The sequence below is a fragment of the Pelophylax lessonae genome (assembly GCF_965119305.1).
Source record: "Pelophylax lessonae genome assembly, chromosome: 3".
Classification (NCBI taxonomy): Eukaryota; Metazoa; Chordata; class Amphibia; order Anura; family Ranidae; genus Pelophylax; species Pelophylax lessonae.
The window spans coordinates 395095158-395112476 of NC_138770.1; the positions used below are offsets into that span (position 1 = coordinate 395095158).

A 17319-nucleotide genomic window follows, 5' to 3' on the forward strand; every position below is an offset into this window, starting at 1 on the left:
TGGGCTTGCCTGGGGATTATCTGCTAGATTTAATTTTACCCCATATCTGTGATATACCTGTGGTTATTATTGGTAAGTCTGATTTGTTTATAGTAATTGGCTACTTTGATTCTTGATCATTATACACTTGTTTATTTTTGGCTCTACATACTTCTTTTTGGCACACTTTATTTATGTGGACATATTCAAACACATTTTATTAATATCCAGTCACAATAAATGTGTAGTTACTTTCCCTCTTAATTTTTTTCCATTTGATTATGTTCACCAAATTTTCACTTTGTTATTGGTGATCTCACTCATATTTTCAACACCCAGATCCAATATCCTATCTGATTCTATATCAAAGGTCCCCTTATCCTTCCAAGATAGATGCTGATGGCATATTCCTTTGTGCATATGCTTTGGATGATTTTTGAAGGTAAGCTTTTGGTAATACCCATAGTTCTTCCTATTTTCCCCTTTTGCCTATTGCCCCCTCAATTTCCTGACCCAGAATGGTCCCTCAAATTCCTTCCCTTCCTTTCCTTTCCTTCCTTTCCTTCCCTCTTTCTCCCTTCTCGTCTTTCTCCCTTCCCTTTCCCCCTTTTTCTTTTTTGCCTGTTTCTTTTCATTTCCCTCATCTTTGGTATATCTAATTGTAATCTAATATTGGTATATTCTGTATATGTAATGTTTATCTCATCTGTATGCATTGGAAATTGATACTCACCGTATACTGTTTACTTATTTATAAGGCTCATTCATATTGGAAATCAGATCCTGAAGAAACTCGCATTGTAGGCGAAACGAGTTGCTTCATACCCCCCTTTTGGGATCATCCAATATTAAAATACTTGTATTATTACATGCAAAACATGTAATCATTTTTATGTGTAACGCATGTTTGTTATTTTAATCCTTTTTGTCAACAAATAACACTCATGGGTTTTAGCTTTTTTCTTGTGGGTACACGCCAATCCCCAAATTCCAGTGTCTCCCTGTCCTTCCGTTCCCCCCCCCCTTTCCCTTTCCCTCTCCTTCCCTACTGAGACCTGGAATATACTTTGAGTTTGTCATAATTCATTATATTCATATTGTGCTGGCATATCTCATTATCATTTGTAAACTAGATGTGCGCACTCTGTCCTAGGGTTAAAGATCTTTTTGAGATGGGAATGAGGGACACCTTTTAGCAATTGTATGTAGGCGCTGGACACACACCCTTGCTGTGCCCCCTTAAAGGAGAAATATACAAAAAAATTAGTTAAACCCTCAAGCGCTTTTTTAAAACTACTATTCCTCTATACTGGCTTTTTAAATGTACAAATGCAGCAAAAAATTGGATGAAAGGTTTATCCCTTGATACACTTTTAGAAAGATAAAAAGTGCATTTTATATTCCACTACCTAGATCAGATCAAAAGGAAGGACAAATCAGGAGGAAAGGGGGACAGAGGGTCTTTGTTCCAAATCAGGGACAGTCCCCTGAAATCAGGGACAATTGGGAACTAATGATATTGTACAAATCTCACAACTTTGGAACTTGGGAAAGAGAGACTCCTTGAGTAGAGAAAACGTGGTGTACTGCAGTGTACAGAATATAGTTATGGCTATATTGCTCTGAATATTGGGTGTGAATTAAAACAAAACTCCATGAAAATAAAAAAAATCATCTCTTGCACCCCAACCCCCAAAAAGACTTTAAATATATTATCTACAGTACCTAATATTAATAGATTCCTGAGAAGCTGGGGAAATCTTGGTACACAAGGGACAAGGCTGAAACACAATACTAGATGTCTGTGATCTTCAGGCCCTCACATTGTGCTGCATTAAAAACGGACATGATTCTGTGATGAATATCACTGCACAGGCTAAGAAATATTTCCAAAAATCCCTTTCTGTGAACACAGATTGCTGTGCCATTCAAAAATGCAAGGTAAAGCGCTATCATGCAAAGAAGAAGCCATATCTGAACTTGTTCCAAAAATGCAGCCGTCTTCTCTGGGCCAAAGCTCATTTAAAATGGTATGTTGCAAAGTGGAAAACTGTTCTGTGGTCAGATGAACGGAAATGTGCCATTCTTTTTGGCAACCATGACCAACATGTTCTATGGACAGAAGAGAAGAGGGACCTTCTGGCTTGTTATCAGTGCTCAGTTCAAAAGCCTGCATCTCTGATTTTATGTGGGTGCATCAGTGCATATAAAATGGGCAGCTTGCACATCTGGAAAAGCATCATCAAGGCTGAAAGATATATCCAGGTTTTGGAGCAGCATATGCTCCCATGCAGACGATGTCTTTTTCAGGGAAGGCCTTGCATGTTTCAGCAGGACAATGCTAAACTGCATACTGCATCTATGACAACAGCACGACTATATTTGAAGAGTCCTGGTGCTTAACTGGCCTGCCTGCAATCCAGATCTTTCACCAATGGAAAATATCTAGAAAGGAAAAATACAATGCACTGGTGTGTGAACAGGGGCTTAAACATTTGATAAGTTTACTGTTTTCTATTGTGAATAAAATATTTGTTTGAGATTTGCAAATCATTGCATTCTATTTTTAATGTAGATTTTACACAGTGTCCCAACTTTTTGGGAATTTGGTGTTGTACATAAACATTTATTTAGTGTATGAAGGCTGGTGAATGCCCCAGACTCAGTGGTCCCTGGAAAGAAAAAATGCCTTGGGATCAGTAGGAGAAAAATATGTCTAGTACTGGTAGACATGGGAGGAAAAAATGTGGTTGCTAGGAGGAAAAAAATGCCTGGAGTTGATAATTAGTGGGATAAAAAAATGGCTAATGTTAGTGTACATGGGAGAAAGAATGCCCTGTCATTGGTGGGAGACAGATGCATTAGTGTCATTGGGACATGGATGGGCATAGCATTTCCTGTCAAAGGCACAGGAAAACATGAGAATTGTGACCAAAGGGAACACCGCAGCAAAACATTTTTTTTAAGAGTGGTGGTTTTTTCTTTCCACGTCTTTTTTATTATGTGACCCCTGCTCCACTTATTTCTTGCCGTGGTGTCACTTCAATAAAAAAAATGGTGAATAATCTCCCCCGCTGTTTCGTAGAAAGCTTGACAGATATTATACCCATTCCTACTCTAAATGAAAAAAAAAATGGTTCTACTGGAATTGAGCTTTAAAAGCTAAATAAATATGGGCTTGCCAGACATCTCTCTCCCACTCCCTCCTATGCAAAAAGCACAATTTGACCCACAAAAAGAACATGCATATTTTTTTCTGTGTCCTCAGTCCAATCGCAGGGCATCACAGATCCTCTTGACCTTGTGGTGAGTGTATCTTGAATATCCTTTTATTTTTACTAACCCTTCTGAATTTATAATAATATGCGTTACATTTTCTTTAAAAAACAAAAACAAGAAAACGAATATATGATTACAAGCTGCTCTGGTTTTTGGTAGAACAAATGTAATATTACCATGTATGTTCCATTGCCACACATCATTCATATCATGATGAATGTTGAAGGATGATGCAGTACAGAGCAGTTTTTTTTCCCACCCCTCGTTCTTAGCTAGATATATCTCTGTTTATAGCTACCCAAAAATCCAAAGCCCAGTTAAAACCAACCCCCTTCTTTTGCTAAATGTAAAATATAGTCTGGTCATTACACAAGCTTCTTGCATACTTTGTTTTGATACCTAATCTTCTGGTTTCCTCAGGTGTATTACTAGAGGTCCTACAGAATGAAGATGCCCAGGCTAACAGTGAAGCTTTCCTTTACTGTTTGGGAACTATCAAATTTCTGTCTGGGAATACAGCTCTCCTTAGCGAGTTACTTCGAAAACAAGCAGTGGAAATTCTATTGGAATTAATGAAGCAGATCATCCATTTCAACAGCAGCCCAGAAATGGTTTCTGATATGAGCCATCTGGTAGTACAGGTCTGTTCTTTCTCATAGCTATTTCCTTATCTTGTTTGCTTTTTGTAGGCCTTTCCTTTTTTCTGGCAAACGAATTGGTCTCTTGCTAGATTATATATGATTGTTATCTTGTTTTGCTGCTGGCGATCTGTAAACTGCATATAAAAATACACTTCTTACAAGACCATTGAAGTTATTTTTCTTTGCATACATGACCCAATAAACCCATGTTTTACCTTAAAGTGTAAAATTCAGTAATAAAATTGGTAAAGAGCCCCCCCACACAGATTATGGTGTTCATTCGGATTTTTTGAGTTTAGAGGTTCACTAGACCACAAAGTAAATGCAAAGTAGAATCTTGTCTTTGCAGAAGCTTGTGTGGTATCCTATCAAGCATAATGGAGACTGGTGAACCTATTCACAGTGCAAGAAAAATAGAGATTAATTTTAACTCAGTTTACATTTTAAAGAATATATTACCCCAACATTTCATATTCCTAATATGTTTAATCTGTACCAGGTACGTGGGTTAAAAAGTATCCTGTTCACTTTGTATTGCTTCTTTGTGTGAAATACTTGGTGTTCCTGCCAGTCCCTCTGCTTTCCTATTTCAAAACTGACCACATTAGGCATGAGATTACATCCATTCCTGTGTGCTCAGTTTTCTGGCTGTGCTTGGAGCTCAGCCTGCCTGTAATCTAATAGCCAAGACCGGTGCTGAAACACCTCCCCCTGCACAGCCAGAAACTGGGAAGAGAAGTTTACTGCTGTTTCTCCACCCCCACCTCTCTAAGCCCCTTATGCAGCTGAGAACATAGATCATGTGATCACTTAAAAAAAAAAAAAGTATTTATAATGGTTTAATGGCATAATCTGTTATGAATGAAACCCAGAAATCTGAAGGAGGGCATGTGTGTTAATTGAAGTAGACGTCTAACTTTACAAAAAACAAAAAGGTTGACATCAGGCACCTTAAAAAATTTAAAAAATGGCCTTTTGCTGCATTACTTACCTTGAGTCTGGTGCTCTTCAGATTACTATGTTTAGATTGAGCATATATGCTGTACATACTGTATATGTGTTATGTTGGTATATAACAAAGAAGCTGAAGCACACCTTTAGAAACTAATTTGCATGAATATGGGTATGCGTCTTGATCAGGCAGCAACAGAAGTTTCTTAAAAATGAAAGTTTTTGTGTTAAAAGGGAAATAATCTGAGGACTTGACTGAAAATGAAAACCATTGTAGTGGTAAATACATGTCAGGTGTTTAAAAACAAAAGGTGCTCAATGCCAGCAGATACAGAGTGGCACTTTTGATATTTGTATGGGATCACTTTCTAGCAGGCTTTTGACAGGTGGTGCGAAGAAGTTAGAACACCTTCTCTCTGCCTGATATAACCCTATAATGCTGCACTTCTGAGCCACAATTGCATACATTGTACTCTGCTGCAGAGTGGCCCCATTAACTCATTAGGTGAGCTTGACAGGTGATCTAGCCTTTCAAACTCTGCACTCTAAGTTAAAAATGCTGTGGTTGCAAAGCACTGTGGCCGAATCATCTGTACAGTCCCATCCGGCTGAATTGCAACAGTTTGGGTGGGCAGTCCAGCTGACCACCCCCCTTCCAGACTGCCCATCTGAAAGTGCACATAAGAAGCAGTGGTCTAATTTCTCCTAATGAGTCAGACCTATCGCTCTGAAATCTTTAAAGCTCATGCTCTCTGCTGATTGGAGAGCTTTAGCTCTGACTCAACAGGGGCCATATTGAATTTATGCAGAGAGGTTACTGCTTCCACACAGAGAGTAAGAGTTCCTCTGTAGCATGCTGGCTGCACCCAGGCTTTTCTAGTCAGGTTGTGGATCAAGAAAAATAAAGAAATTAAAGTAGAAGTTCACCCTAATACTAAAATCTCTAAATCTACAGGCATCCACAATCTAAGACTAACCTATCTAGCCCTGTAAAGAAGAAATTGCTATACATACCTTTTATGCAGGTGCTCCGGTCCCCACTGAGCTGTCAGCGGCAGCTTCTCTGTGTAGGCGGGTGCAGAGGAGGCAGCAGACAACGGAAGCCCCATAGTAACTCTATGGGTGGCGTCACTTCCCAGGCATTTTTCCCAGCCGTTGTTGGCTGTCTCTTCTGCAGAGCTTCCGCCTCTGGAGACTGGACCGGAGCGGAATCCGAAAAGGTATGTAAAGCGAATTATTTTTTAAAGGGTTGGATAGGTTAGTCTTAGATTGTTAATGGCAGTAGATTTAGAGATCTTAGTATTAGGGCGAACTTCCACTTTAAGACTTTTTACATCTACTGTTTTGATAAATTTGGAATTAATTTTGGCTAATTTAAACTGAACATTCAATTGGGGTTTAGGTATTCCTTTTATTAAATAAAAATTGTAGTATTACAAAGATTTAAAGATTTATCATCTCATTTTAGAACCTTTTTCTGGTTGCATTGTCTCTAGGACTTAAGGCAGGGAAAAGCCAAAATTTCAAAATTTCTGTTGTCATCAAAACGGGAATAGAGAGGAAATCTAACTGGGCATTTCTTTAAAAAGATTTTCTCTCACTACCTAATTTGTCTACAGAACAGGAATAAAAAGTACATTTTGCAAATGAGACACGGGTGACAAGAAACCTGGCAGAGGTTTTCTTTCTTTCCTTTGCTATCCAAAGGAAAAAAACATTGGCTTTAGATAGGCTCTAATTTAGCCTTTCTCTATCGTCCATCGACAGACGCAGCCTCATCTCCATGAGCTGTGTGGGTTATTCTGTCACCTGCAGGAGTAGTCTAGGCAGTACGTTAGTACAAAACTTTTAACATATACACGCCCACGGGGCTGTCCCTCCAGGCACAACCCCCACTGCCACAGCCCAGCACCTCTGCTGGAAGATCTACTATCTCAAGGACCAATCTTCCATCCTGCTTTACGGTCACTGGCTTTAACGGCTTGCCTTTTGAAAGCAAGGTGTTGAGGGATAGAGGTCTCCCTGATTCGGTGATTCCTACCCTTTTGAAGGCCAGGAAGTCGACATCTAGGAAAATCTATCATTGTACGTGGAAAGCATACATTTCATGGTGTGAATTGCTGCAGCTGCACCCTTGCTTGTTCTCTATAGCTGGGGTTTTGGCCTTTTTACAAAAAGGGGCTGAGCAGCGCTTGGCGTTGGGCCCTATTAAGGGCCAGGTGTCGGTCTTGGCTATTTACTTCCAACGTCCGTTGGCTACTAATAGTTTGGTTCATTCACTTTTTTATTTTTTTTTTGTCTTCACTGCTTGCAACTAAACTGATGTGCTGGTCTGTGGCGGTGGGGGTTGTGCCTGGAGGGACAACCCCGTGGGCATGTATATGTTAAAAGTTTTGTACTAACGTACTGCCTAGACTAATCCTGCAGGTGGCAGACCAATATTATTTTACCACTTTCAAACATACAATGCTTTTTGAGCAAAGATTCCTAATATGTTCGGTCTTTAGACAATATCTCCAAACCATATTGCGTTTTATCTTCTGTAATGGTGTTGACATATTTATACATACTTTATACAGCTGACTGCAACGTTACGGAATCTTGCTGATCTTTCACAGTCAAGGCTAAAGTTCCTTGCATGCAATGCCTTACTTGATTTATGTATTCTTATGGAGATATACATTAATGATAAGGACATCTGTACAAATGTTTCACGGATACTCAGGTGAGTAACAATACTTTCTCTAGTAATTGTCTTTTTGAACTAAATGATATGTAATATATTAGACATGAGTGAGACTTTTGAATGCAAGCAATTGATGGTTGCACTTTAAAAAGCAATGTGTCTGTTTTTGTGTAAGTAAATCAAATATATTACATGTACAATTTATAGAGTGGAACGATCTTAAATGAGAAGTTTGGAATTAAAAAAAAAAAAAAAAAAACATTTATACTCACCTAGGTGGATGCAGCATTGATTTGATGCTGCATCTGTCCCCCCACCGGATCTGCAGTAAGAACTGAGCCATCTCCATAAGCGCCATGACGCCTTAATATAGGATATCCCAATGAGGGACTAGTCAGGCTTAAACTCACTTATTGTCTATTTATTTTGAAATAACTTTTATCGCCTGATGAACCCCGAATGCTTATATATTATCTGTAGGACGGATTGTCCTGAACTCATTATTGGAATACCCTATTCTAAATTGTTTGTAAACTTGACACTATGTGTTTACTTTTTTTAATGTAATTTGCATCCATCCTGGTGGATTTCTTTATGACTTCACATATGTCATATCTGTTTTATGTTGTTAATTATGATTTTAAATGCAATTGCTTATGGAAGAAAAAAAAAAAAAGAACTGAGCCATCAAAGACCACTGATCGCTCAGTTCTCCCCTCTGCCCTGAGCAGAGAGCCATGACTGTTAGTCACTGGAGCGCTGAGCTGCGGAGGGGTCAGGAAGGGCTGGCTCACACTTTCAGTATATTGCGGAGAGGCTGGACCAGGTGCCGGTCCAAGCATCTGGGTGGATCCCGACCATATGGTTTGGATCTTTCCCGAACCTTGACCGGCTGAGCTACGTCACTGCACTCCTGTTATCCATAGAAAAAGTATGGACAAAAAAGCTTTTACCATACTACTTCTTTAAAGAGGAATCCAGCCTCCCACGAAAAAATGAAAAGTCAGCAGCTACAAATACTGTAGCTGCTGACTTTTAATAATAGGACTTGCCTGTCCAGGGTTCCCGCAATGGCGGCACTCAAAGCTGATTTTCGGATCGGCTCTCTGGTGCTGCAGCCCCCATTCACGGTAAGAGAAACCAGCAGTGAAGCCTTTCGGCTGTCTCCTGGAAGTGGAGAAGGATACCTGTCAAAAACAGGCATCTGTCCCCCCCCCCCCCCCGAAAGGTGCCAAATGTGGCACAGGAGGGGGGAGGGAAGCATATAAGCGGAAGTTCCACTTTTGGGGGAACTCTGCTTCCAGCTTGAATTTAAACACATGACTTTAAAGTATGCCTTAAGTAAAAAAAATTAACATGACTCTTAATATGACTTCTAGAATAAAAAAGGGGTATAAATCCCACAGATATGTGAACTGTTTTACCTATCAAAAATGTGTAATTCTGTTTAAATGATTTTTGTGATTCCCACACTTCTGCCACATTGTAGAGGCAGAAAGATAACTCTGCTTTTACATAATTCAGCTTTACAGACTTGTATAGCTAGTTTGCTGATTGGAGAAATATGGAAGTCTTGATTTATTGTCCATGAAGCAGGCAGGATGTGAAGAAATGACAAAAAGAATTTGCGAATGGCTCCTGCTGTGGCATATCGGCCATTCAGAAGTGAGAGACCCAGGAGAGCCTCAGGTCTCGTGCACATCACAGGATTGAGATCAGGCTTAGGTAAATATTTGGGGGGCTGAGAGGGGAGCTGCACACTGAAGTTTTTAGAATGCTTGAAGGTAAAAAACCTTCAGCCTTTACAACCACTTTAACCTGCCCAACTGTGTAGAGCCATACCACACAGCCACAACTGTGTTGTGAATTACAAGACTGAGTGAACAGAATTACAAATCTTTTTGCAGGTAAAATGGATTACTTATATAAACATAGATAAAATTAGCTTTGATGTTTGCTTTAACTTTTGGTGTTGCTTTTTCAGCAAACTTTCTACATACAATGATTGCTGTACAGCTCTAGCAGATTGTTCCAGGTATTACTCAGTGTCCTTGGCTGTACTGAATAAACATCCAAAGAAACAGGTAAGCCTAGATTTTCTCTATATCGATTTAAAGTGTTACTACACCCAGGAGCCTGCATTCACTATATTTGGTCTCCCACAGTACACAGAACATGGAAATGCAATTATTTTAGTGAATCTAAATTGCTAAATACCTTTTCTCATCAGCAGTATATAGCAGTCTTGTGACTTCTATCAGTGTCCAGCCGAGCGCTGGTTAAAGCTTGTAGGAGTTGTTTTCATTCTCCTCTGGCTGTCCGATGAGGCTGCATGATTCCTGACCCTCTGTCTGGACAGTGCTGATTGGCCCTGTGCTGATCACATCCACCCTCCCCAAAAAAAAACTCTAGCAATACACACCAAACTGAGCATGTGCAGAGTGTCCCCAAGGCTCTGTACGATCAGCAGATGGATTGGGGACAGTAAAAGGGGAGGATCAAAGAAGACCGGATTAAACAGCCTTTTTACACAATGCGCAGAATTAACCCCTTAGGTTCCACAGTGAGTGTAATAAGCATGATGATTTCACTTTTGTGGGTTAGGTAATACTTTTTAAGTTGTTCTATTCTGTTCTTTCCTCATAAGATGCCACTCTTTTTTAATGTGGTCTACAGTTATATTTATGTTAAAGCTAGAGTCCAAATGTGTTTTAAAACACTATATATTCATGTATGTAATTATTCAAAAAAAAACATGAAATGTTTTTTCACCTAAAACTAACATAAGTGTGGAACCCTGTCTTAATATGTCCTGCGCAGAAGTCAAGGGGCAGCACTCTGAGCTAATCCGTGTTCTACAGCTTTGCACATTGCATTCACGTGGTAGCTAATAAAAAAAACGAGTTTCCCCTTTGTTTCATTGACTGACACAGCTCCTGATTCTTCTTAACCATCGGGTTATACTGCCCCCTACAGGAGTAGGACACTAGGCAGTAAAAAGCTTGACTATGCCTATGGGCAGTCCCAGGGGGTATACAACCACTCTCAGCTATAGGCACTCAGTTTTTTTTTCTGCCTTGTCAGAAATAGGGACCTAGTTCCTTGCTAAGATCCCTGGTCCTGGCAATTTTTTCTTTAAATTGAATTTTGCTCTATCTTTGTTATTTTGTTTCTGTGATGCGTCGGAGACGCCGTTCCCTTTTAGCACCCACAAGCCCTCCAAAGCAATGAGGGTGTTCCCTTTTCCGCTTCCTTTGACAACATTGTCACAGAACAGTGGGGTTGTCCAAAACGCAGTGGTTTCTAAGCACCTTTTGCTTGAGGTGTCCTTATGAGGATTAACTGCGTTATAGGTGGACGGTCCCACCTGTAGTGGACTCGTCGGTTTCCAGGTTAAATAAAGCTACCTTCATTCCGGTTGAGGAGTCCCTGGCCTTTAAATATCCAGCTGATAGGCAGGCGGAGGCTCTGGCCCACCATATGTTCGCTGTGGCTGGTTCAGCACTTAGGCTGGTATTTATCATTCCCCTGATGTCGTAAGCTCTGAGTGGGATAAACTTTTACACTGGGACCTGGAGGGGAAACAGCTTCTCCCTGTGTTTGTGGAGCTGGCGGATCAGTTGGTCCAGGGGCCACAGTTTATCTGTGATGCCTCTTGGATGCGGCTCCTTTGATTTCTAGGCTGTCTGTATTGGCTGTGGTCCTTTGGCATATTATCTGGCTGAAATACTGGTCTGCAGATCAGACTTCTAAGAAGGCCTCATCTGATCTCCCCTATTGTAGGAGATTTTGCGTTTGAAGATTCCATGGATGATATCGTTAAGGGTCTCACAGGGGGGAAGAGTTGAGTCTCACAGGGGGGCGGCGCTGAGTACTCTTCTTCTGCAGGCTACCAAGGGCAAGGAGCCCATCGTAGATGTGGGCCATTCTCCACCGCTCAGAAGTTTTTTCATCCCTCGGTCTCAAGACAAGGGATCAAAAGTCAGGGCCTCCACGGGAGGTTCCAAGAGGCCCTGGTCTGGCAAGCCAGGAGCAGGCTCTTCCAGACCTGCAGACAAGGCTGCCTCTGCATGAAGGGGCGCCCTTACCGTATCTGGGGTGGAGGGGATGTCTGTGCTGGTTTCAAAATCCATGGACCTCCCTGGTATAGGACACATGGGTCCACAAAGTTATTCAGTCAGGCTATGAGATTGAGTTCAGCCTTATCCTCCAGAAAGGTTCTTCCCTTCCAACCTGCACTTGTCCCCAGATCACTTACGGGTCTCTTTGGGGTAGTGCAAGACTTGTTCCTTCAAGGGGTGATTGTTTCCGATTTCAGAACGTTTTCAGGGTTTTTTACTTAAACCTCCTTACGGTTCCCAGGAAGGAAGGCAAGGTACGTCCAACTCTGGACCTCAAGGCTCTAAAATGCTGGTGCGAGTACAGAAGTTCTACGTGGAGTCCATTCAAACAATAGTGGCGTCCCTATGTCAGGGGGATTTCTGCTCACTTCTATCGACCTCAAGGACGCCTACCTGCACATTCTAATATGTGCCAGTCACCAACGCTTCCTCCGTTTTTGTCGTGGGCGAGGAGCATAATTGGTTTTTGGCATGGACCTTTGGTCTCGCCTCAGCTCCTCGAGTTTTTACAAAAGTGTTGGCCCCGGTGCTAGCATTGTTTAAGTCAGTCGGGGATCGCGGTACTGAGGTACCTGGATGATCTTCTTCTGCGAGTGAAGTCTCTGACTGCTCTGATGGGCAACTGGAGATTGCTCTGCGAACTTTGAGGGAGTTTGGTTGGATTTTGAACCTTCAGAAGTCTGCTTTGGTTCTTTCCATAAAAACTGGACTATCTAGGCCTGACTCTGGACTTGGCCTCAGCCAGAGTCTTTCTTCTTCTGGAAAAACTCCAGACATTGCAGAAGGCAATTCAGCTTCTGTTGTTAGGCAGACGGTCATCCCTCCGGGCTTGCTTGTGGGTGCTGGGCCTGATGGTGTCCACCCTCGAGGCGGTCTGTTTGCACAGTTCCACACAAGATCTCTGCTACAGAGATTCTGGGGGAAATGGGACAAGGATCCATGGTCTTTAGAGGTGGCTTTATTCTCTAGCACTTCGACAGGGAAAATCCTTTCTCCCCCTGTACTGGACGGTTGTCACCATGGAAGCCAGCCTGTCCGGGTGGGGAGGCGTCCTCAGCACAGATGAGCTCAGGGGGTCTAGACTCAGAGTCCAAACTTCCGATTAATGTTCTGGAATTCTGAGCGGTCAGCCTTTGTCTAGCTCATTGGAAAATTCGTCTTCAGGGGTGTCCAGTACAAATTAATTTGGACAATGCCACAATCGTGGTCTATGTCAAACACCGTGGGTCACAAGTAGTGTCCTGGTGGCTCGGTAACTAGCCCGCATTTTAAGGTGGGCTGACTGATCCGTTCCAGCCCTCTCAAATTTCTACCATGACTCCTGTGCAGGATCAAAGCAGAAGGGATTCGGTCTAGACTGACACTGCTGGTCTTGGTACGCCAATCGGGTACGGCTGGTCACTGATGCTCCTTGGGGGCTTTTCAGGGAGGATCTGCTGTCCCAAGGACCGATCTTCCATCCTGTTTTACAGTCGCAGGCTTTGACAGCTTGGCTGTTAAACGCAAGATGCTGAAGGATGGAGGTTTGTCTAAGTCAGTGATTCCTACGCTGTTGAAAGCTAGGAAATCTACTTCTAGGAAGATCTACCATTGTACGTGGAAGACGTACATTGAGTGGTGTGAGTCTCTTGGGGTTCATCGTTCCTCCTTCTCGGTGGATCACATCTTACCCTTCCTTTAATGGGGGTTGAACAGTAATTGACCTTGAGTACCATCAAGGGCCAGGTATCAGCTTTGGCGTTTTTTTTCCAATGCCCTTTGGCCTCACACTCTATGGTGTGTACCTTTCTTCAAGGTGTCCGACATTTGATTCCTTCAGTGCGTTTTCCATTGGTGCCCTGGGATCTTAATGTGGTGCTTTCAGCTCTACAGAAGCCTTTCTTTGAAAATATTTACGAGGTTTCCTGTTTGTGATGCCCCGGAAGGTGGCCTTTTTTTTTTTTTTTGGCAGCTATTGCCTCTACGTGCAGGGTGTCAGAACTGGCAGCGTTATCCTGTCAATCACCTTATTGGTGATTTACAGGGATAAGGTGGTGCCCTGTCTGTCATTCCTTCCTAAGGTGGTCTTTGACTGTCATTTGAATAAAGACATTGTGTTGCCTTCCCTGTGTTCCAGGCTAAACATCCGAAGGAAATTGCCTTACATGCCTTGGATGTGGTCCGGGCAATTAGGGTATACCTGGCAGCTACGGAGTCTTTTAGGATGTCAGACTCTCTATTTGTGCTCATGGACGGACCTCACAAAGGGATGTCCGCTTCTTCTGTGACCATTTCCAGATGTATCAGACAGACGGTGGTTTAGGCCTATTTCCTGTCAAGGAGCACTCTACCAGGGCGCTTAGTGTTTCCTGAGCTTTCCGTCATCCGTAAAATCCATTTCTCTAAAGTTCATTGACAGACACAGCACCCACCCCTCTGTGGAGTTGGCTTTCTTCTGACACTGCTTGTAACAAAACTTAGTGCCTATGGCTGAGAGTGGGTGTATACCCCCTAGGGCTGCCCATAGTCGTAGTCAAGCTTTTTCCTTGCTAGTGTCCTAGTCCTGTTTTAGGCAGTATAACCCAGTGGTTAAGAAGAATCAGGAGCTGTGTCTGTCAAGAACATCTGAGAAATGGATTTTACGGTAAGTCAAAAATCCTATTATTTTTAAAAGAAATTTTCAGCAATTGTAGTACAGAACTTGACTGTGCTGTCCATCAAGGAAGTCTGGATCCCAAGACAATTGCAAGAAATTCTCCCTTACTCTGTCCACAATGAAAAAAACGATTTGCATTTTACTTCTGCTTTAAACTCTTAAAGCAGAACTAAAGTTAAAAATTGCAAACAGGCAGGCTTTTTATTGCAGAAAAGACATGCAATGCCTCTTCTGCAATTAAATACACTTCTCTGCCTGTTTTGCAATCCTTTTGTAGAGTATACACTGAGCTGCGCATGCGCAGCTCATTGTACATTCTGGCACACTGCCTGTGTTCCAGAATGACTGTGTTTTGGACAAAGCAAATCTGCTTTGTTCATTTAGGTCAAAGCACCAGGTTTTCTTTAATCCTTCTTCCCCCAATAGCATATAATTATTTACCTTTCAGTCAGTTCCCTGTTAATCTGTTCAGAGGGGAGAGCTGAAGGAAATGCCTGGTACTTTTAAGGTAAAGAGGATCATGTGACAGAGCTGGGTGAATTAGCACTGTCACTTAGGAAGTCCATAGCCCTGTGTTATTGAGGCCTCTGGTAACTTGTAGTAAACAAAGGACTTCCTTGCTCCTGGTGGCTGAACCGAGTAACAGGGCAGTTAAAGGAAGGTGAGTATATGCTGCTGGGAAGAGCGAAGTTAAAATTACCGTTTTGCAAAATAAAAATTGAGAAACTTTTTTAATTTGAAACCAGTGGCTCTCAACTCCTGTCCTCCGGACCCACTAACATGCCAGATTTTTAGTATTACCTTGGGGAGGTGCAGACTAGAATACTGCAATCACTAAGCAGCAAATTATATCACCTGTGATGTATTTCAGTGATCTTGCTAACCTGGCCTGTTAGTGGGTCCTGAGGACAGGAGTTGAGAACCACTTGATTTCCAAATTACAGCAGGATACAGAACTCTACTGAGTATTTCCCAAAAATTGTCATGAAGTGTACCCCCCCCCAATCTGCCCTCCACCTCTGATCCTTTTCTCCCCTCCCCTCAAGCAAAGACCTCTGTTCTAATCTATCCTTACTATGTCTCTTTTCTTGTTCACTCACATTCGCTTAATATTTTGCTTTTATTTTTAAAGTCCATTTAAACTTTTCTTTGTACCTAATTACATATTAATGACATTCCAGGAGATTTCCTGATCTTGGCAAATATCTTTGCAAAGAGGTCCAAAAACCTTTTCAGCTTTTTGTAACGTTTGCCTAGAAGAGACAGGTCGCTGTACCTCCCTAAAGACAATTTGATTTAATTGTGGAATTTTGTAGCTATAAGTACAGCATATCTGGTCCATGTGACTTTTATACTTTTTTGCATTGACAGTGAGGAAAATATTTATTTTATCCCCAACAGATTTTGTAAGTTTGCCTACTTACAAAAAGGGTCTATAATTTTTATCATAGGTGTATTTTAATTGCTAGAAACAGAATAACAACCAGAAATCCAGAAAAACATATGATAGAAATGTTCTAAATTGAATTGCAGCTCTGAGAGTAAAGTAAGTATTTGATCCCCAAGCAAAACATGACTTAGTACTTGGTGGAGAAACCTTTGTTGGTAACCACAGAGGAAAGGCGTTTCTTGTAGTTGGTTACCAGGTTTGCACACATCTCAGGAGGGGTTTTGGTCCACTCTTCTTTAAAGATCTTTTCTAAATCCTTAAAGAGGAGCTACAATCTGCTTGTCTGCAGTCAAACTGCTTGCCTGCACATTTCTCCTCTCCGGATGAATAAATACACATGGATCTCTGCAATCTACTGTTATCTCCTCCCTCATCCAACCCCCTCCAGCTCAGCTTTCCGATGACTAATCCCTTGATTGAGGAACCGCTTTAAGGTTTCTTGGCTGTCGCTTGGCAACTAAAAGTTTCAGCTCCCTCCTATAAATTTTTTATAGGATTTAGGTCTGGAGACTGGCTAGGCCACTCCATGACCTAAATGTGTTTCTTCTTGAGCCACTCCTTTGTTGCCTCGGTGGTTTGTTTTCAGTCATTGTCATGCTGGAAGACCCTTCCATGACCCATCCTCAAAGGATGGCTCTCATGTAAGATTTTGCAATACATGGCCTTGTCTATTGGCCCCTCAATGTGGCATAGTCAGCCTGTACATGTAGCAGAGAAACAGCCCCAAAGTATAATGTTTCCACCTCTGTGCTTGACTGTAGGGATGGTGTTCTTAGAGTCATAGTCGGCATTTTTCTTCCTCCAAACACGGTGTGTCGAGTTAATGCCAAAGTGTTCAATTTTGATCTCTTCTGACCACCTAATTCTTTTCTGAATCATTTAGATGTTCATTGGCAAACTTCAGATGGGCCTGTGCATGTGCCTTCTTGAGAAAAGGGACCTTGCGGGCGCTGCAGGATTTCAATCAATGGCAGCGTATTGTGTTACCAATGGTTTATTTGGTGACTGTGGTCTCAACTGCCTGGAGACCATTCACCAGCTCCTCCTGTGTAGTTCGGGGCAGATCCCTGACTTTTCTCATGATCATCCTTACTCCATGAGGCGAAATCTTGCATGGAGCTCCAGACCAAGGGAGATTGATGGTTATTTTGTATTTCTTCCATTTGCTAATAATCGCTCCAACAGTTGTCTCCTTCTCACTAAGCTTCTGGTTGATGGTCTAGTAACCCATTCCAGTCTTGTGCAGGTCTATAATCTTGTCCCTGATGGCCTTTGACAGCTATTTGTGAGGTTTGAATAGAAGAAAGATTCTGTGGACAGGTGTCTTTTATACACATAACGAGTTGTCGTTAGGAGCACCTTCTTAAATTGATAGGACTAATCTGTGTACCACATGAGCACATACTGTAGCCAATCTGTGGGATCCAGAATTAAAATTCCTTTTTTTATTCACTGAACTGCAACTCAATTTATAACATTTGTATCCTGTGTTTTTTCTATCATTTAAAATACACCCATCATAATAATTAGAGACCCTTTATTTCTTTGTAAGTGGGCAAAATCTGCAGGGGATCAAA

General features: G+C 41.8%; 1 protein-coding gene across 1 annotated transcript in view; it reads left to right on the forward strand.

The window, feature by feature from the left end:
• ARMC2 (armadillo repeat containing 2) overlaps positions 1–17319 on the forward strand; it is a 189688-nt gene that overhangs the window by 118352 nt on the left and 54017 nt on the right. The window contains exons 9-11 of the mRNA XM_082250903.1: positions 3679–3899; positions 7430–7575; positions 9521–9620. Coding sequence (XP_082107029.1) covers positions 3679–3899; positions 7430–7575; positions 9521–9620 — 467 coding nt within the window. The remainder of the gene's footprint in view (positions 1–3678; positions 3900–7429; positions 7576–9520; positions 9621–17319) is intronic.